This window comes from Mauremys reevesii, linkage group 1 (assembly GCF_016161935.1).
Source record: "Mauremys reevesii isolate NIE-2019 linkage group 1, ASM1616193v1, whole genome shotgun sequence".
Classification (NCBI taxonomy): domain Eukaryota; kingdom Metazoa; phylum Chordata; order Testudines; family Geoemydidae; genus Mauremys; species Mauremys reevesii.
This window is the reverse complement of record NC_052623.1, coordinates 138,478,205-138,498,873: the sequence shown is the minus strand read 5'-3', so window position 1 is coordinate 138,498,873 and position 20,669 is coordinate 138,478,205. Positions and strand designations below refer to the sequence as shown.

General features: G+C 42.7%; 1 protein-coding gene and 1 long non-coding RNA gene across 4 annotated transcripts in view; both read left to right on the top strand.

The window, feature by feature from the left end:
- Positions 1–1,128: 1,128 nt before the first annotated feature.
- LOC120379158 lies at positions 1,129–10,030 on the top strand. Of its 2 annotated transcripts, none has more exons than XR_005587531.1 (4): positions 1,129–1,242; positions 2,334–2,426; positions 8,824–8,977; positions 9,858–10,030. It is a non-coding gene; the product is annotated as an uncharacterized LOC120379158 (long non-coding RNA). The 2 variants fall into 2 exon arrangements; XR_005587532.1 differs by lacking the exon at positions 1,129–1,242 and adding an exon at positions 1,801–2,007.
- An 8,799-nt stretch (positions 10,031–18,829) lies between these two features.
- GPM6B (glycoprotein M6B) overlaps positions 18,830–20,669 on the top strand; it is a 134,971-nt gene continuing 133,131 nt past the window's right edge. The window contains exon 1 of one of the 2 annotated variants that reach the window (XM_039493849.1): positions 18,830–19,262. In XM_039493849.1, the coding sequence (XP_039349783.1) occupies positions 19,259–19,262 (4 nt within the window). In that variant the 5' untranslated portion in view covers positions 18,830–19,258. The remainder of the gene's footprint in view (positions 19,263–20,669) is intronic. The other variant, XM_039493869.1, reaches the window with a different exon arrangement.

The window sequence follows — 20,669 nt, the reverse complement described above, 5'->3', positions numbered from 1 at the left end:
GCCACTCCATTTTCAGTCCATCCTCTCATACACAGTTTAGCCATTGTTTTCTTGGCTGTCCTCTTGTTCTTTGTCTGCTAACTCTAGTCTCAAATGTCTCCCTAATGGGATTCCTTTCATCCATCATTCGTATATGCCCATACTCATCTCAGCCTTCTCTCCTGCAGCCTCTCTCTGATGCCACACAGCTTGGTCTCACTCCTGATGACATCATTCCGCCTGAGATCCGGTAAAGTCATCCTTCTCACTGCCGTCAAACATCTCATTTCAATGGCTTCAAGTCTTCTCAAGCACCTCTCTTTGGTTACCCCCGTCTCTGATCCATACAGAAGAACTGGTCTTACCGTGGTTTTGTATAGTTGTCCCTGAAGTAGTTCAGCATCCATTTATCACAAATCACTCATCGTACACCAGGCTTCCCTCACACTCAGCAGCCTTGCTTGCAATTCTGTCAATTTTTCCATTTGCTGCTAAGCAGCCTCCAAGGTTCTTAAATGCCGAAGCCTGATGTAGGTACTAGCTCTTGAAGCTGATATTCATGTGTCTTGGTTCTATACATGTCACCCACATGACTTCAGTATTTTCTTTATTCATTTTAAAGCCATATTTTCATAGTTCGTTGTTCCAGTTATCAGTTGCCTGTACCAAATCTAGTTCTTTCCTAAACGGGGTTCCACTGTTCGGTGAATGCTACTATGATAGTGAAAATATAAATGTATTGTATTTTTCTAAAGGTGAACAAAAGAAGTCTGATTTGCATCAGGTACTTACTGCAAATGAAAAGCTTTTGAAATAAAGTAAATTTGTGTCAGTACCTGTGAATAGTAGAAGATCATTGCAGTAACCAAGAAAATGGTAGCACTATACCCAGTAGGAAATATATGTATGTTTGTTCTTGACTATGTTTGTTCTATAACTCTTCTTGTACAGTATGTATCACCAATAAAGTTGCATTCTGTTGAATGTACATTCATTGCAATGTGGTTAACTAGGACTGAGGAGTTATTGATTGTCGCCTCCCATCCTGGTACTCTCATGTTATGATGATATTTTCATATCAAAGTGGTGATGCTGAGCCAAGGTGTTACCATGTTATGTTGCAAAAAGCTGAACTGGCATCACAACATTGGGTCATAAACATCCTGACAATGTGACAATGGAACTGGTCCCACTGGACCTACTCACAAATGAGGCAACGCTACACGACTGCAGAATCGGGGGCCTATGTGAACTAGGAGAATAGTAAGGGATTTAAACAATTATCACATTAGAGAAAACATTACAATTAATCCTTTAAAAATCTGTTTATTTTCTGTGTATGTATTAATGAATTTAGTTTTTGTTAACAGCCGCTCTGGAGGCAGAAAGTCATGGAACCGTATACAATGGAGACTAGAAAGTCCTATTAATTCATCTTATTCAGTCTCTGGGACCAATACAATATTGTTCCCTATTGTGTGGTTCCCAATTCCATTGTCGATCCACAGAATAGGAATACTATGTATGGGCAATAGCATTGCCAGCTTTTCTACAATGTCCCATTATCATTCATCTACAACAACCAATTATATATATATCTGTCTCCTGGGAACTTCCCTGTGTTTTTCACATTAGCCCTATCCCTTTTGCTTACTGTCAGATTTTAGAATTTTGAAGCATGCTCTCTCGCACAGCTCCTCTTCAGACTTGATCTTGCACTGAAAAGAATGGTGCTGAATTTGTGACATTAAGTTCCATGGCAACAGAATGTGATATCATAAACACTGGATTATGAATTCACTGCAAGAACAAGACAAAGGAACAGCTGCATTGTAATGGAGAACTCTTAGTCCAATACTGATCTCCCACAACGGCGAAGCAAATGCAGATAATTACTGACAAAATAAATGGCATAAATACTCTCTTCATTTGTGCTCTATTGTGATGCATGCACTTCTGTTACTGCAGCATAAACAGGCATCTCTTGACTACAGAAGTGTCATTGCAGATCACTTGGAAGGATTAATGGTTTGCCTTTTGCTAATATGTTTCACTACAAAGGACCTGCTCTAAAAAATGTTCTCTAGTTTCCTTGTCAAAACCAGTAAAATTCTGTTTAGAAAGAGAGTGCTAGAACTGCATTACTATACTCTGTGCCCTGCTGTTGCTTTTTTAGGCTGCCTGTGTAGTTTGCATTATTCAAATCTAGCAAAATGAGATCTGTTTCCCCAGAATAACTATTGTTAAAACTTTTTCACAATCCTGCATTGATAGCAGTTTGTAAAGCTAGAATATTGCATTGTCTTTTGCAAGTTGGCATTCTGGGTCTAATCTGGCTTGCCTTACTTACACAGGTACTTCCCTTCAGTTTAATGAAACCATTCGTGAAAGTAGAAGAGCAAGCTGGATTTGATCCTAGACGGTATCCCATCCCACAGGAGTATGTGGTAACTTAGTATTGTTGAAATACAGAGCTTTAAAATAATAATAAAGCACTAATTGAGCACTCCGTTTTTCCTTGGATAATGAACTGTTTTCCTACCAAGCTTTTAAAGCTTAAGAGGACACAAAACAGATGCCATGGTACTATTACACAATATGACACAGTGCATTCTCCTGGAGAATCAGTTCAAGAGTCAGAGATGCAATAAAATTATTGGAAAAACTTTTCTAGGATGTTCGAGTGAGATGCTAAAACAAACGCTTTTCAAAATCAAAATGGCAAAAAACTCAATTTTGCCCTGATTTCTCAACATTTCAGATCCAATATAACTTTCACCTTTACATAGTTAATTTAACTGAAAAACTGTCCATGTTATCAGTGAAGAGCAATGGATGAAAAGGTAGCAGGATTTTTTGTCATTTTTGGAAAATGTCTGTTTTCTTTGTCAACATGTATAAAATGTTGGATGGCTTAGTGATAGCTCCTTGCAGAGCTTGAAAAATTACTGAACGTTTATTAACCTGAAGGAAAAAAACAATGCAGCCTCCTCCGCATTACTGCCACCACAAAGCTACGTGCCCTGCAATGTAAAGGAATTAAACAGTTATGCAATATATTTTAATCAGTGGTCTAATTTTTTTTAAATGAGCTACAATGCTTTTGTTATATTCCTTCTTTCCCTTCCTGACTTCACCTTACTTTAAAAAAAATGTCTCAGAGTGTATCTTTTTTCTGTTATTTTCAGTATCCGTTTCTTCCTTTCTCTCCCCCTCCATCCTCATGTATTCTATCCCTCTTCCTCTCTAGGCCTGGATAAAATAAGAGTGGGGCCCTGTGCCCTGTGGAAATTGGAGACCCCTACCTTCTGTAAACTAGGTAGCAAAGTGCTCCTACCCCATACAGACTCTCCCCACCCCCACACAGATCCCCAAATGCCCCTCCCACCCCACATATGCCCCCACACACATCCCAGCACCCCGATGTACATTCCACTCACCACAGCCCCCAACACCCATCCCCAGCATCCTGGTGTGACAGTGTACAGTCCAGAGAATGTGTCACCCCTGCCTGGCACCTTGGGTGCCTTACAATGCCTTGTGAAAGTAGCTTCACCTGGGCCACTCACAAACAATCGTCCAGCATGCAAGCCACACCCTGAGTGTCTCTGTATAACTGCAGCTTGATGGTCACACCCTGGCTCTCACCAGCCTTGGCTATACTGAAACTCAGTCTCAGATTTCCCTCCCAGAAATGTATGTCCTGTACTGCCCAGCCCTGTATTGGACAATACAAGTTATATTAGGTCTGTTATTTCTTGAATAAAAATAACATGCACACAACTATGCACCCCCAATGAAGTTTTCCAGACACTTCAATTTAAACACACTGGATTAGATAAAACAATAAAGTTTATTAACTACAGAGAGAGATTTTAAGTAAGTACAAGTAATGAGGCATAAAAGTCAGAAGTGGTAACAAGAAAAATAAAGATAAAACACTACTGGTGCCTAACTTCACAAACTATGTTAAATTCTCACCTCATTCTTTCAGTAATCTTACTGACCAACTTCTTAGGTGAGGACCTCTTCTCCCAGAGTCCACTCCTCATGCATAGGGTGTGAAAAGTTTTCCAGATACCTAATGGCCAGAGAAGTAAATGAAAATGACTAACATAGATCAGTGGCCCCACTGACCATGGGTAACGCTCAGGAAAGAAGCCAAGTCACCTTCTCCACTGCCAGCCATAGATGAGAAAGGAGAGTGTGCTGCTGTCCCTGAGTCCCACTCCATGGTTCCAATCTTTTGTGATCTCCAGCTATTAGGTCTCTGATAAATTTGAAGACTCCCATCCCACATTGACTGCTGGAAGAGAACATTCTCTGTGTTTCTCCTTAATCATCCCCAGAACCTCCTAGCTACTGCAAGGCTGATGGGAGTTGTGTCTCTGCTAATTTACCCTTCCCCAATGTCCATTTTGGGTTAGACTACACAGTGCATAACTCCAGTACTTCAGCAGGGTGACAAGACATCAACTGTGAAAAATCAGGACCTGGGGTGGGGGGTAAGAGGCACCTACATAAGACAAAGCCCCAAATATTGGGACTGTCCCTATAAAATCGGGACATCTGGTCACCCTATATGTCAGCTGCTGGTCAAAACTTTCCAAGCAACAGCAGAGTGAAACTGATCAATTTTGTGTCAGTTTTGCTGCTGCATGCAGTGTTCTGAACAGCTGCAGTAAAATCTGACACGATTATGATCAGTTTTTGCTCTAAAGCATCCTGCCAAAGCTCTGAACTAACAGTTGTGGCACTGGAGCTGTCTGACTGCAGACCCAGGCAGACATCCTTGCACTGGTTTACATTTTTTCTTACTCAGCCTGGCCAAGGGGATGTTTGATGCTGTAGTGCTCTGCTCTGTATTATAAGCCCTTGTGTCAATTCCATTGTAGGCAATGGGAGTTGGAATGGGTCATAAGAAAGCAGGGTTCAACTCCCAATCTCTGTGTCTCATTCCTTGGGCTGTACTAAAGCACTGTGGAAGCAATATGCACACTCTATCAATGCATGATACTTTCTCCCCCATAATAATCAGCTAAATGCTTATGCAGTTACACAGACTGGCTTCAGAGGAAGACCCACCCAGCCTCTTAGCTGGAAAGCTAGAAGCAAAATGGGGAAAAGACGGTGGAATATCAAGGTTCTATAAAAATGTATAAACTTCCAAGGAATAAAATGTGGCAAATAAATGGAAGGGGGAATCCCCACAAACTTTTATGAGAGCAGAGGGCAGGGGATGCATGCTGCGCTCCTGTACCAGGGATCTGAATGTGGTGGGACCACAACTGATGGAAGTTTACAAACAAAAAACATTCTTTTAATCATTTTATTACCAAACTCCATCCAGTCAGTCTGTTCAGTTTCCTGCCATAACTGACAGGGAACCAAAATAAACGAGTACAGGAACTCCTTACTTATGTTCCTGAAAAATGTGACTTTAAGTGAAATGATGTTAAGAGAATCCAATTTCCCCATAAGAATTAATGTAAATGAGTGGGTTAGGTTCCAGGGAAATTTTTTCACCAGACAAAAGACTATATATACCAATTGAATTCACTGGAAGAAATGCATATGTGATAGTCTTGTCCTTAGTACTGAGGTCGTTTTAAAGTGCAGTCTCTTTTGCTGAATGATTTTCTAAAGTTGTAGTTTCAATAGCCCACGTAGCAGTTCCAGCTAATTGTATTTGCCAGATTTCTGTTTTGGATTTTTTGTCTGTGGACTTATCATCTTCCACAAATAGAGTCACTTCTTTCCCTTGTATATAGGAGGAATCATTTGATTGTAACAAGCACTTTAGGCCATCTAATAGCTGGGATATGTTCTGTTTTGGCTGAACTTACTTTCTGCAGATAAGTTTTTTTAAACAATTAAATTAATTTTAAAAGACATGCCAGAAATAGTCCATGTCCACCAAAGACCAATTATAATTGGTTACAATTAATATATCTTACATAAAAAGTCTCATTACATTTTCAATTTTGGATAGTACTGTTTTTGTCATTATATTCAGTAAATAGTTCAGTTATTTTTTATTATCTTAAAGGAGAGACAGATTAAAGGTCCAATTTTTTTTTAAAAAGTATATCCTTACCAATGTTGCAGACAAGACACTAAATTATTACAATGTAAGAAGTAAAAAAAAATCTAATTTACTTTTAACTGCACTATTTGTTTACTTTCTTCATATATCTTACTATTGAGAATGAAAATATACTAATGATTTGTCTGTTCCACTTTTGATAATAGTCAGTTTCAATCATGCACTAGCAAAATCATGCCACGTTTGGGTTGGAAACAGTATAAAATGATTATATGTTTTAAAACAATATTTGTATTGTAATTTTAAAAAAATCAGGGAAACGTTTTTATTGGTTTTAGGTTTTTAAAAACTGATTTTTACCAAACAAAATTTGGAGCCAAATTTTATCTGACAGATTCTGAAGAAAAGCTCTGTGTAAGCTCAAAAGCTTGTCTCTTTCACCAACAGAAGTTGGTCCAATAAAAGATATTACCTCACCCACCTTGTATTTCTAAGGGCAGGTCTTCACTACCCGCTGGATCGGCGGGTAGTGATCAATCTATCGGAGGTCGAACACGCTCTCTGTCGACCCTGGAACTCCAGCTCGCAAGAGGCGGAAGCGGAGTCGACGGGGGAGCGTCAGCGGTCAGCTCACTGCCGTCCTCACGACCAGGTAAGTCGACCTAAGATACGCCGACTTCAGCTACGCTATTTGCGTAGCTGAAGTTGTGTATCTTAGGTTGATCCCCCCGCTAGTGTAGACCTGGGCTAAGATTCTACGTTCTTCTAATGCAGTTTTATCCTGATTTTGCTCTCTGACTTTCCACATGCTCTTCCTCAGCTGCCCAGAAAACCTCATGCATTCCTTTGAATTCCGCATTTTGGATCTGATTCTTGGATCCCTGTGAAGTCAGTGGGGGGAGAAGCTGACCCTTTTACATTTGGGACTACTAAAAATGTCTTAATCTATACCTTCTCTCCTTTTTATCATCCAGCCACCTTTCCAGGCCCATGCTTCCTAAACTACCTCCAGTCCTGGGGACAAATGTTGTTTCTGCTCCAAGTATCTGTCCAAGTAAAGGGCCTGTTAAAGTAAATAGCCATTGTTTTATCTGTCCATTCAGTTTAGAGCTCAGGAGACATATCATCTCTGACTCTACAGTTTGTCTGCACTACATCACCAGAGTCTTGTGCATACTGAGTGGTTTATATTACTGCTGAGCCACCTGGTCATTCCTATCTATTTTTCAACACATTACATTTCTCCTTAACAGTACAACTCTGAGGTGCACATAGCCACTTGCTAGAGCTGTAGTGGTGCATGCCCAGAGTGCTAGAGAAGCAATGACAGATAACAGGGAGAAACATAATGAAAAGCTAAACAACATTTTTAAAAGTACATTAGTAAAGAGCCAAAGCAAGACAGCATACTATGAAGGAGTTTAATTCAACTTTGTAAATTATGCTTCACTTTAAATCTTGGGCACCATTCACATTTACAGAGTAAAATTAAAAACTTCTATATGTCTAAGTGCTTTTGTCATCTGACAGAGGTGAAAAAATGAGAAGGAAAATGAAATCAGCTGGCTGTGACCCAGCCTCCAGTTTCCAGCTGGAACGGGGAAAACTATTAAAACGACTAGGCTTATACTTTCCTCCCCAGCCATTTCAGTTTGGTTAAAGGTGCTGTGAAAAGCACACTCCGGAATATATTCAAATGCTGTCTGCAGTTGTCATCAAAGAAATTTTCTGTATTAAAAAAAGGGGGCATGAGAGCCTTGTCTCAAGTCTTATCTCTTGCCAAAAATGTCTCCTGAGTTGGCTGCCCTGAAGCCATTCTTTGTGGGTACCATGTTGGAGTTGCTGGATGGCAGCTACATGTTCAACATTCCCAAAATAAAAATTCAGGGGGTAGCCGTGTTAGTCTGTATCCACAAAAACAACAAGGAGTCCGGTGGCACCTTAAAGACTAACAGATTTATTTGGGCATAAATAAAGATTATTCTCTTAATTTGCAACTCAACATGAAACTGAGCTCAACTCTATTTACATTATGAAGGGATGGGGTTAAACTATATATCTTTTAGTTATTTTCAGTAGATATATGCATGCACAACGGTCTGTCTTAAATTGAATATTAATATCCCTCAGGTATATCATCCTTCTTTAGTTTCTGTGCTGTTTAGTTAGCACTTAGCTCTGTGTTAAAGTCTTCCCAAGCTTTCTGATGAAAAATGGAAAATCTATGAGTCTGAGCCTACCCCCATTAAAGTCAATGGGAGTTTTACTTGATTTCAGTAGGAGCAGATTGGACTTGACAGCCCAGATAATTCCCTCCCACTTCTTGGTCCCAATTCAGTAGAGCACTTAAGCAACCTCTTAAGTCTTCCCCTGTTGGACTTATCCCCATTGGCTTCAATGAGACTTAAGTCCTTTACTGATTTAGGGCTGGAATGTCACAGAGGAGGCTCTGTGGAAGGAAATCTCCATGGGGATCACTTATCATCCTGCCAGGAGGCAAGATTTGCCTCTGCCACGTCCACAGGAAAGGTTGTGGTGTCCTCCTCCACAGCTGACAGATCTATCCAGACAAGTGTGGAGACAAATCAGTGGGACAAGCTTGTACAGCTGTACCTGGTCTGCAATTTCTATCTCCAGAGATGTCTGTCTGGTCTTTGTCAGCATTGATTCCAACTGAAAAACAGAGGTAAAGGAGAAGTAGTACCAAACTTTTCACCATTCATACAGTCCTTTCCTGCGGCTCAGATAGCAATCCTTTGTCAGACATATTATTGCCTCATGGATGTGGTGCATTACAGGCAGATGATCACAGAAACTGAAGCAAATTTGAGGATCCACGATGGGCAAGAAGGATGCTATTACTACTGTTCCAAGAGTGAAGTTCTCTCCGGACTTCATGGTGAATCTCAGCTCCACACTCCACGGGCCCAGACCGCACTCAGTGACATCAGGGTAAGAGCCAGACACACAGTGACAGCAAACTATCTACAGCAAGAACCAGCATGCAAAGCTGAGGGGAAAGTTACTCTTTAATTGTCAAGGTCATAATCCGAACATTGGTTCTTCATTTGTTTATTACAGTATTTTAAAGCATTTTTAAATCACAAAATCACTGTTTTGGTTACATGACAGATGATTTGGAGTACATGCTGGAGTGATAAGAGCATGCCATTGAATGGTGAATATGTATTTAGCACTCTGTAATTAACTCAGAAATGGTAATCGCTAATTTTCAGATAAAATTAACTATGGTTCATTGGGAAAAATTATGCATTCTGTTGAATATGCAATTATAATTATTCTAAAGCAATCACTGCTCATATTTACATATTGAGAAAAAGTTGCTGGAAATATGACCTACTTGGTAATAGAAAACAGTATTAATTTTTTCATGGGGGGTATTTGTTTCATTTTATATTGTAACTGAATTCTAAGTATCAGAGGGACTATATCTAGCATGTAGATAATGTTAACAAATTATTTTTCACTTTGTACTGCCCTACAAAATATATTTCTTTCTCGAAGTTGCTTTTTCCCTCGGCCTTTATTTACTGATGTTGTGAACAATTAGTCCAGCATCTTGTAAGATGAACTTCTGAAGCAACTCTGTGAACCGCACTGAGATGACTTCTTATGATACCAACAACTGGAGTCCATAGCACTGCAGCCTCACATGAAAAGTACAAATGGCAGAGGAGAGCATAACTCAGTCTCCTTAATCTAAACAGAAATACTGAGTTCAAAAAATTAGAAATGTCATTTCTTCATCTTCATTCAGGAATGAAATTCAAAATACAATAGTATATGATTGTCATTTCATTTCTTTTAACAGCTGAGGCTTCCATTAGGGCCACTTGAAACAAGAGACCACATGGGACACTGAAATGAAAAAAACAGTATGCACTGGACTTGCCAATAGAATCCTAGATATTCGAGATGGAAAAGACAAGATGTTTGGGGAGTTTCCCTCATGGGGATGTTACTACAGCTAAAGCCCAATTTTATGACCTCTGATTTTACAAAATTCTCTTTAGTCTGATTAACACTTGTGTCTTACATCTAAAAGTGGGCTGTTTTATGAACCCCTGGTTTTTATGTAGATTTTGGTGTCACAGAATCATAGAATCATAGAATATCAGGGTTGGAAGGGACCTCAGGAGGTCATCTAGTCCAACCCCCTGCTCAAAGCAGGACCAATCCCCAACTAAATTATCCCAGCCAGGGTTTTGTCAAGCCTGACCTTAAAAACCTCTAAGGAAGGAGATTCCTAGGTAACCCATTCCAGTGCTTCACCACCCTCCTAGTGAAAAAGTTTTTCCTAATATCCAACCTAAACCTTCCCCACTGCAACTTGAGCCCATTACTCCTTGTTCTGTCATCTGCTACCACTGAGAACAGTCTAGATCCATCCTCTTTGGAACCCCCTTTCAGGTAGTTGAAAGCAGCTATCAAATCCCCCCTCATTCTTCTCTTCTGCAGACTAAACAATCCCAGTTCCCTCAGCCTCTCCTCATAAATCATGTGCTCCAGCCCCCTAATCATGTTTGTTGCCCTCCGCTGGACTCTTTCCAATTTTTCCACATCCTTCTTGTAGTGTGGGGCCCAACACTGGGCACAGTACTCCAGATGAGGCCTCACCAATGTTGAATAGAGGGGAATGATCATGTCCCTCGATCTGCTGGCAATGCCCCTACTTATACAGCCCAAAATGCCATTAGCCTTCTTGGCAACAAGGGCACACTGTTGACTCATATCCAGCTTCTCATCCACTGTAACCCCTAGGTCCTTCTCTGCAGAACTGCTGCCTAGCCATTCGGTCCCTAGTCTGTAGCAGTGCATGGGATTCTTCCGTCCTAAGTGCAGGACTCTGCACTTGTCCTTGTTGAACCTCATCAAAAGTCCCCAAGACTTTTGTAAGATCATATGTGCTTATTTCAGTCTTCTTAAAATTTAGAAAAGCTGCTGCCCACTAGCACTGCCCACAGACTCCAACTAGAGCTTCGGGACACGGGCTCCAGGGTGGCCTGGGAGTGAGGGGGTTGGCAGGGGGCCTAGCACTGGCAGCAGCGAGCGACCCGGCCCCAGCCTGCCCCGCTAGCTCCTGATGTCGCTCATGGGAGGGGGCAGAAGCCAGAAAGAGGCAGGACGGGGGTGGGGAGGGGGCGGAGCAGGGGTGGGAAGAGGTGGGGCGGGGGCTTGGGGGAAGGGGTGGAGTGGAGGCAGGGCCTGGGCCGGAGGCAGGGGTTGTCCCTGCCCCGCACCTCCCTAGGGATGGCCCTGCCTGTAGGAAGGGAAAATACTAGATGGGCCTATGGTAGCTTAGAGCACACGAACTGTCCTGCCACAACAAGGCACAGACAACGACAGAGCAATGAGTAGACTTGGGTGTGACACCATGAATGAAAATGGAGATAGGCCTGTTGATTTCTGCAATATGAATGATCTAATCATCGGCTGAACCCTATTTCAACATCGTGAAATTCACAAGCTGACATGGTGTTCTCCAAATGGCAGAGATAAGAACCAGATTGGCCATATGATGATCAATGGCAAATGGTGATGCTCACTGACAAATGTGAAAAGGAGAAGGGGAGCAGATGTTGGCAGCAACCACCACCTCGTGACAGCCTCCATCAAGCTAAAACTGAGAATTGTGGGTCCACCAAACAATGGAAATAGACGTTATGACATTGACAAGCTAAAGTCCCCTGAAATACAGAAAGCCTTCGTTCTGCAGTTAAAGGACATGTTTCAGGCACTTGCAAACCTTGATGAAGAGGAGGGGAATACAGATGAGATAAGTGGGACAAAGTAACAACAATCTATAAGCAGAGCAGTGACGCCTGTATAGGCCACAGGCAGAAGAGAAGCAAGGAGTGGATTACACCCAGCACATGGAAAGCCATAGAAACCAGACAAGCCCTGAAGAAAAAAGTTTTAGACACAAATCCCAGAAGCTAAAAGTCAAATACCAGGAGCAGTATATTAAGGCACATGGGGAGGTCAAATGCCTTTTGAGAGCAGACAAATGACATTATATTGCTAATCTGGCAACACAAGCAGAGGATGCAACTGCTCGTGATGAACAAGGAACCATCTACAAAACGATGTGGCATATCTATGGTAAACGGCAGACACCAACAAACACTTTAATCAGGGACAAACAAGGCCACCTACTGACAACAGAAAAAGAACAAGAAATGCGCTGGGCAGAGTATTTCAAAGAATGGCTGAACAGGGCACCACCTAAAGAGGAAGCAAATATCCAGGAGGCAGAAGAAGATCTTGATATCAACAGAGACACCCCAACTAAGGAAGAGATCATCCAAGCCATCAAATCCTTAAAAAACGGGAAAGCTCATGGCAAGGATAATTTGAATGCAGAATTGTTCAAGATAAATCCTGAGTTAGCAGCATCTATCCTGGCCCTTCTGATTTACATCAGTCTGATAAAGGGAAAAAATGCCGGATGAGTGGACTAATGGGGCTATAGTGAAGATACCAAAGAAAGAAACTCTCAGTGATTGTAATAACTGGTGTGGTCTGACACTTTTATCTGTGCCAAGCAAGGTATTGTGTAAGATCATAGTCCAGCATATATCAGAGGCAGTCAATAGCATTCACAGAAAAAAGCAAGCCAGTTTTTGGAAAGGGCGTGGATGCACAGACCAGATCTTCACTCTATGAAACATAATAGAACAATGCTTAGAATGGCAATGGCATCTCTACATAAACTTCATAGACTTTGAGAAGGCTTTTGATAGCATTCACAGGACCAGCCTATGGCACATCTTGCAGGCATATGGAATCCCTCTCTGTATAATTAACACCATCGAAAGTTTCTATTCCAACTTTACATGCAGTGTTGATCACAGTGAGCTCAAATTTGAAGTCAGAATACGAGTAAATCAGGGGTATGTCATGTCTGCAATCCTCTTCAACATTGCCATCGACTCGGTAATGCGTTGTACAACATAAGACATGCCAAGAGACATTAAATGGACACCCTTCTCATCCTTTGAAGACCTGGACTTCGCAGATAATCTCGTTCTCCTATCTACATACCCAACACCATATGCAAGAAAAAAAAATGTGACTGAACACATTCAGCCAGCAAATTGGACTGAAAATCAACAGCAGTAAGACAGATATCATGACCTGTAATATTGCCTCACCATCACAAGTACTTGGGCAGTACTATCAGCCAGGACGGTGGAATAAGCCAGGACATCTGAAACAGAATCAATAAAGCCAGGAACGCCTTCAGGAGCTTAAATATAATCTGGAAATCATCAAAATACAACACCAAAACCAAACTCAAGATTTATCAGAACTGCGTACTTTCAACATTACTTTATAGTGCAGAATGCCAGGGAATGAGAAAGTATGACATGTCCAAACTGTCTTCATTCCATACAACCTGCCTCAGAAAAATCCTCTGTATCTTTTGGCCCAGAACAATCTTAAATCAAGACCTAGTCACACTGTGCAGCCAAGAAGATATGAGCACCATCATTACCAGGAGGTGCTGGTGATGGATTGGGCATGTGCTTCAGATGGAAACTGAGTCCATCACCAGAATAGCATTAAGGTGGACACCTGAAGGCAAGTGAAAACGAAGCCGCCCAAAAACAACCTGGCGAAGAGCTGTGGAAGCTGAGCTGAAAAACCTGGGGCAGAGCTGGGGAACCATTGAAAGACTTGCCAGAAACAGACAGGAGTGGAGGAGCTCCGTCACTGCCCTAAATGCCAGAAGTGTAATGGGAACATGATGTCATCATGATCATGATGATGATATGGTAGCTGCTCAGGGGGATAAACCATTCAAGAGAAATATTGTACCACTACACAAGGCCATGTGGGAAGAAACCACACATAGCAGTGAGCTATGAGAGAAAAGTTCACGTAAGCTCAACAGTATGTCTACTCTACATTTCAGAGGTGTGATTGCAACACAAGTAGCTAGATCAAACCTAGCTCAAATAACAATACCAGTGAATCCATGGCCACTTGCGTCTTGGGTGGACAGGGCTAGCCCATGCATGTACTTGTGCTGCAGCAGCTTCACTGTTATTGTTCCTCGAGTTAGCTTTGATCTAGCTAGATCAAACTAGCTCAGGTATGTCTACATGCACTTCAGTTACACCTCCCAGTTGCTGTGCAGACATCCCCTGTGGAGAATAAGAATTCATGTAAGTGAGCTCCCTAGAACTGGTCAGATAATTTATGACAGAAGATGCTATTTTGTCAAAGCCAAAACGTTTCATGGAAATATGGTATTCTTTCTGACAAAGTTTTCAACTGGAAGGTTTCTTTGGTTTAGGGTGGACTCTCCAATGCAGAACAAAAACAAATGTTGAAACCTTGAAAGTGGTCACTTGTCAGTCTCAGGCCCACTCCGCTCACTGAAGCCTGATATCTTAGCTCCATCTGTCTCCCCCGAGGTGGGGTCACACAGCATGTGAGAATTAATTTTAGGGCTGGATCATTCCCCACTAGAGGAATGAGATGGGTCCTGGTAACCTCTTTTTAAAATAACATTATATAAACACCAACCTTCATGTGCTGTGTTGTCCAGAGCCATCACTGACCATTGGAGATAGGGTGACCAGATGTCCCGATTTTATAGGGACAGTCCTGATTTTTGGGTCTTTTTCTTATATAGGCTCCTATTTCTCCCCACCCCCGTCCCGATTTTTCACATTTGCTGTCTGGTCACCCTAATTGGAGATGGTCATTTGTGGGGATTCACACTGGGCTCTTGCCCTCAATCACTGTTGGAGAGGTGCTCCCTTTCCTTCCTCAGCAGCCGTTTGTGGCCCATCTCTTCTCCCTGAGTCAGCTCAGTCATGTAGCTCAGGATGGGTGGCCCCTTTAAAATCCTACAGGCAAGAACTTCTCTCTCCATGCTAGGATGTTGGGAGACACACTGAGCAGATTCCATTTAAAAACTTTCTATTTTTACTTTAGGTAACTTAATATTATAACCTCACTATTTGCAGTTTTCATTATTAGGGAATACTGCAAATATTAAGGTAACATAACACTGAGGTAGTTATTCAGCTAACTGAAAGGATTTTAAGTGCCACAGTTGTAAATGCTTATCCCAATCCGCACTACAGTATTCTGAATCTTCAGCTTTCCTGTTATGGCCCGGACCTTTACTGCACAAAGCCACCTTTGCATTCCCCTGATCTCCTGGTTCTTCTGGGGACCAGTGTGGACCTAATGACATATAGAGAAGCCTTTAGCACTGTTCTAAATTACACCCAACTGCAGTAGCCCCAAGCAGGATTGCTGGAATGCAACATGCTCTAGACTTGTGTCCCTCCTCCCAACATGCTATCAGCACACATAAATGGGTCAGCATGTATGGCCCAGGATCTGGCCTGTATTTTTACCTGCCAATGCAACAAGGAGAGAATGTGTTTCTGTGAGCACCTTAACTTTGAAATTAAAATCCTGAAGCTTCTATTCAGAGTGAAGATCCCCATTCAAAACTCTCCCTCTCTCTGACCTCATGCTTGAGCATTGTAATGTAGTCTTGGCTGAGGAACCAAAAGATCTGACATCGGCCCTGCTAAGTTCTCTCTTTACTTTTCAGAGACTCAATATATCCACAAATGGAAATGCCAATTGGATGTTGAGTTATAACCAATATTTGGACAGCTGTTCTTTACTTTCTTCTTGAAGAGAAAAAAGCAATCCAGCATTTCTTAGGATGACAAAGTTAATAAAGGGCTGTGATTCTCTCATCCCACTGCATGAAGATTTAGATGTGTAATTCCGAATGCATCACCATGAGAGTATACAGCCCAAACATGTGTTCTTGTTTGGTGTGCAAATGTGTAGGCCCTGATCCTGCAAGCACTTAACATGAGTAAATAACTTTGCTTGTGTGAGTAGTCCCACTGATTTCAATGGAATTACTCTTGTGTACAGAGTTATGCATGTGTATAAGTGTCGGCAGGATCAGGCCTTATTTCACAGCTGTTCTTATTATTTATCATCCAGCATATCCCATGAGCTTCCCAGGGTATAAAATTAACCAAAGAGCTTCCTTCCAAAAAGAAAATGTAAAATGAATTCATTATCTCTCCAACACATAGTGGAAACACAGCAGGATATTCTTCCCTTTTGCCTCCAGTTCCTTAATAGAGTGCTATTCAGTGCCACTCTAGTTAAGGGTCATGTGCTATTTCCATAATTCCATAATTCCATTTTTCAGAATTGTATGGTTCATCTACAGTACTTTAATTCCAGTGAGGACTGGAAATAAGTTGCTGGTGATCAGCCTTGGTGTGAATATTTTTCCCATATTTATAAAATAGCTTATCAACCAATCAATCCATTTATTACATTTTGGAGCAGAAATAGCAATGCGTGCTAGAACTATTTAGTCCCGGATCCTGCAAATACTTGCACAGTATTGAGTCCAAAATTGTTATTGGAAACTACACACCCATTTTGAGAAAGCAAAAACATCAACTTATTTTGGTCCAAGGAATCGGCAATATTTTTTTACATTGAAAACAAAATATGGTGCCAGTGCTGCAACTCATACTCAGGTGCATAAATATAAGCACATACATAAATGTCTGCCGGATCAAGAGGTCTAAAATTGTAAAAGGTGAATTCATCTTCCTAGAAAAATCTTTCAGACTTCCATTTTAATCACGTGCTCAGAGGCCAGCTACTGTGTTGGGACCCACACATGACTTTGGTGACCAAATGCCTATCTTCCTCAGTTTGTGAATTGCTCAGGGGCTGAGGCAGTAGTGCACATACTCAGGCAGGAGACAAGCACCCAGTGAGTGAGGCTGCAGGGTGCATGCCCAGAGCAAAAACTTAGGGCTAGTCTACACTGGCAACACTGAAAAACCCACCTCAAAGAGGGGCGTGGCTCCCAGCACTGGGGCAGTTTACACTGACGCTTTACAGCGCTGAAACTTGCTGTGCTCAGGGGGGTGTTTTTTCACACCCCTGAGTGAGACAGTTGCAGCACTGTTAATTGCCAGTGTAGACAAGCCCCTGGATGCCAAGTGAATTTAGGTGCCTACGGGGATAGGTGGCAGCTGAGTGGGAGTTTTGTGGATCACATTGATGCCTAAAAACAGGACTTAGGTGCTTAAGTGCCTTTGTGGATCCCACCAAATTATCTTAAAATGCAGTCCATAAAAGCAAGTAAACTAAAAGTTAAAGCTTCCAATTTGTCCTTATCTTACCCAGTGGTGTGCAGGTACTGCAGCACTATGGCACTTTGTGTATTGCCCACACTGTTTGAGGCTCTGACAACATCTAGATAAAAAAGGGGTTTAGTGGTGCAGTTCCCAGAAAGGGGAAAGCCATTTGAAAGTTTCAGTCCTACCAAGTCTCACTTCTGTGGGCCCCTTCTTCACTATCTTCTCCCAAGTGTTAGGAAACTATTTAAACATTGATTTTTTTTAAAAAGAGTTACTGCAAGCAAAAGCATGCAAGTGAGTGTGGATGGAGCATAATTTTGTTAGAACAGAGGTGAGCATATATCATTTATTTAAAATGTTTTACCGTAAACAAAGCTAGCTTCTGTCCACAACAGGCAGAATAAATATGTTTGCATTTATCATTTGTTAAACCTGAGTTTCAAAGCCATTTAATAAATATGTATGTAGGTACTTCAATGGCACCCCAATGCTGTAGTATCTGAGCACAACATTAATAAATTTAGCACCTCAGAATTACTGTGAGGCAGATAAGGATTGTTTCCCCCATTTTACAGCTGGGAAACTGAAACAGAAATAGGGTGATATTTCAAAAATGCTGAGTGCCCATCAGCTCCCATTTATGTGGAATCAGGCCACTGATTTAGGTGCCTAACTTTTTTTTAAATCTTGGCCTGAGAGAGTAAGGCCAACATTTTTTTAAATGTCCACTAATTTTCGGGGCCTTAATTTTTCAGTACCCAATTTGAGACATGTTAGGCCTGATTCTCAGAGCACCCACAACTCCAAATGAAGACAATGGAAGCCATGGGTACTCAGCATTTCCAAAAATTAGGCCCATGGTGTCTCAAATTTGGGGACTCACAAACAGAGACACCCCAAATCAATTTAAAAAATTATGGCCCAAAGTCTCACAGGCAGTCTGTGGTCGAGCCAGGAATTGAATCCAACCACATCAGTTCCAGTTCAGGGGCTGAACTAGAATATTATCCTTCCCAGAATATGGAGGAAACTTTTATGTAAATATGGTCTTTTAGGGCAATTGCTTTAAACTAGGCTATTTTAAAGCAGGGTTTTTTTTCTTTAAAAAAGGTTCTCACTGTTACTATATTGAGTTTTGCAGTGTGTTCTTCAGTAAAACTTTTAATTATCTCTCACTCATCCTTCTTGGAAATCTCATCCATAAAAGGCCTGAGTCTTACTCTTGTTAAAATCAATGGGGAATCTGCAATGGGAACAGGATGGGGACCTTAAACGAGGCCAGTTTGGAGGCCTCTAAGTTCTGCACTGTGCAGATGGAGGGAAATTGTCTGTGTAACCACAAGGCAAACCGAGGAGGACAAATAGAGGAGAGGAAACACAGTGTGGGGCTGGTGAGATTATTAGACATTTAGGGCCAGGAGCTGGAAGTGCCGAGGAAGATATGAGGAGCTAGGTAGATGACATGTAAAGCACAGAAGGGTGGGGGCAGGGGCAGGGAAATCAGATGTCTTTCACAGCTGCCATGATTTGAAATCTATGATGGGGGAGAAAACAGGGTGGGGGGGCACTGTTATAACTGCAGGGAGGTAGAGCAGGAAAAGGGGGGTTTGCCCCAGAGGGGAAGATCGGAAGAGGATAGTTATCTGCATTACACATAACTGCCCCCCCCCCCCAAAAAAAACCCTGCCACAGAGCAGCCAGCCCGCGGGCTCCCCTCACTCCGGGGGCGCCGCAGCCCCTCTCGCCCCCCTGCCTGTGTGAGCGGGGGTGGGGGCTGCCTCCCGCCCGCTCCTGCCTCCCTCCGGCTCCCCAGCCCCGGCAGGCGGCTGCTGTCCCCGCCCCCTCCTCCCCGGCACAGCCGCAGGCGAGCGGAGCCGGCCAGTGTGTGTGAGCCGCTGCAGCCGCTGCCCCCTGAGCTCGCCGCCTCCAGCCCAGCCCCGCCGCGCAGCGCCGCCCGGGGGAGCCGGGCAGAGGGCAGGAGAAGGCCGCCGCTGAGCAGCCCGCGACCCGCACCGGAGGCAGCGCAGGCACCGAGGGAGGAGAACGAGCCATGGGTAAGCGAACTGGGGGTCCCCGCTCCCGCCCCGTCTGCTCCCGCCAGCCGCGGGGCAGAGCCTTGAACTTTGCAGCCAACTTTGCCTGGGCTGCTCGGGATGCTCGGGGAGGAGATGCCAGGGGGCGCAGGTATAAGGGTTGGGCATAGGGGTGAAAAGCAGGAGGGGCAGGGGGGTGAGCCCCGTCTGTGCCTCGGGGAGTTTGTATGGGACACCAGCCTTCTGGCTTCCCTACGAGGGGCAGGAGCAGGTGCTCGACCTACGCTTCGGTTAGGCAGGGACCAGGTTGCTGCCTGTCCTGGGAGACTTTCCTGCAGGGGACTCTTCAGTGTGAGCCTTGCCTGGGTTAATGTGGATGCTCACAATGTTCAAGGGGCGGGAAGGGGGAGACGCATAGCAAGGGAAGGGGTTCCACAGTTTGGATAGACTGAGGGTGGGAGGGGCTGGGCACCCAGAGAGGGCCCTGGAAACCCATATGCATCAATTACCTTTAAGTATTATTCCCCGGCTTTGGAGTCCATAGCTTCTCCACTGTTATTGGGACACTTCAACAGTAACCCCACCCTCCTTGTGTGTGTCTGGATTCTCTTACTCGGTCTAATATCTCTCTACATCTCTCAGTTTGGCAACTTGTGATGGCAAGAGTTTGGGGTTTTTTTGAGGGGAGGGGTAAAGGGAGGCACAAGGAGAGAATTCGTAAATCACTTCAGCCAGTTGAATTCCGTGATGAACCAAGACAATGCTAGCCAAGGACAGTGATCTTTTTCTTTTCAGAATGATTTCCCTGCCAAGCAGAATTAAGTATTCATGCTTGGCTATAAGTCATCTGTCCCATCTTGCTATTCATTTTGATTTGTTTGACTTAAAGCTCGCTTCATTAAACAGTCACTTGGTCTGCTACTTTGAAAGTAATGGATCTGCTGGGAGTCCATGAAGAAAAATTGAGTTTGGTACATAGTGGAACAAATATTGAATGCACACAATCTCTTTTTTTCCCCTTTCTTTTTGTCACACTTGGAAAGCATTTTAGAGTGCTGATAGAAGTACAAGCATTTTAGGTATTTATGTTACTGTGTTCTGACTGTAGTTGATATAGTTAACAGAAAATTGAGAAGCTAATCAACTCCAGCTGGAGTGTTGTTTTTTTTTAAATGTTTGAACCTAAAGTTTCTTGGATGAGAGTGTATGAATTAGATCTGGTGTAAGTTCTTTCTGTCATGCCTAACCATTTGAAACACTGCAGTCAGCAAAATCTCTTAACGTGGTTATCAGGCAGACTGTCTAAAGTATATAGGCATCAACTAAAAGTGTCTAGATTTACGGTATTTGTATGAGTATTAATGTAACTAATGTGCTTCTAGAGAGAATATATTTTCCTTTGCTACAGACTGGTAATGTAATAGCCAT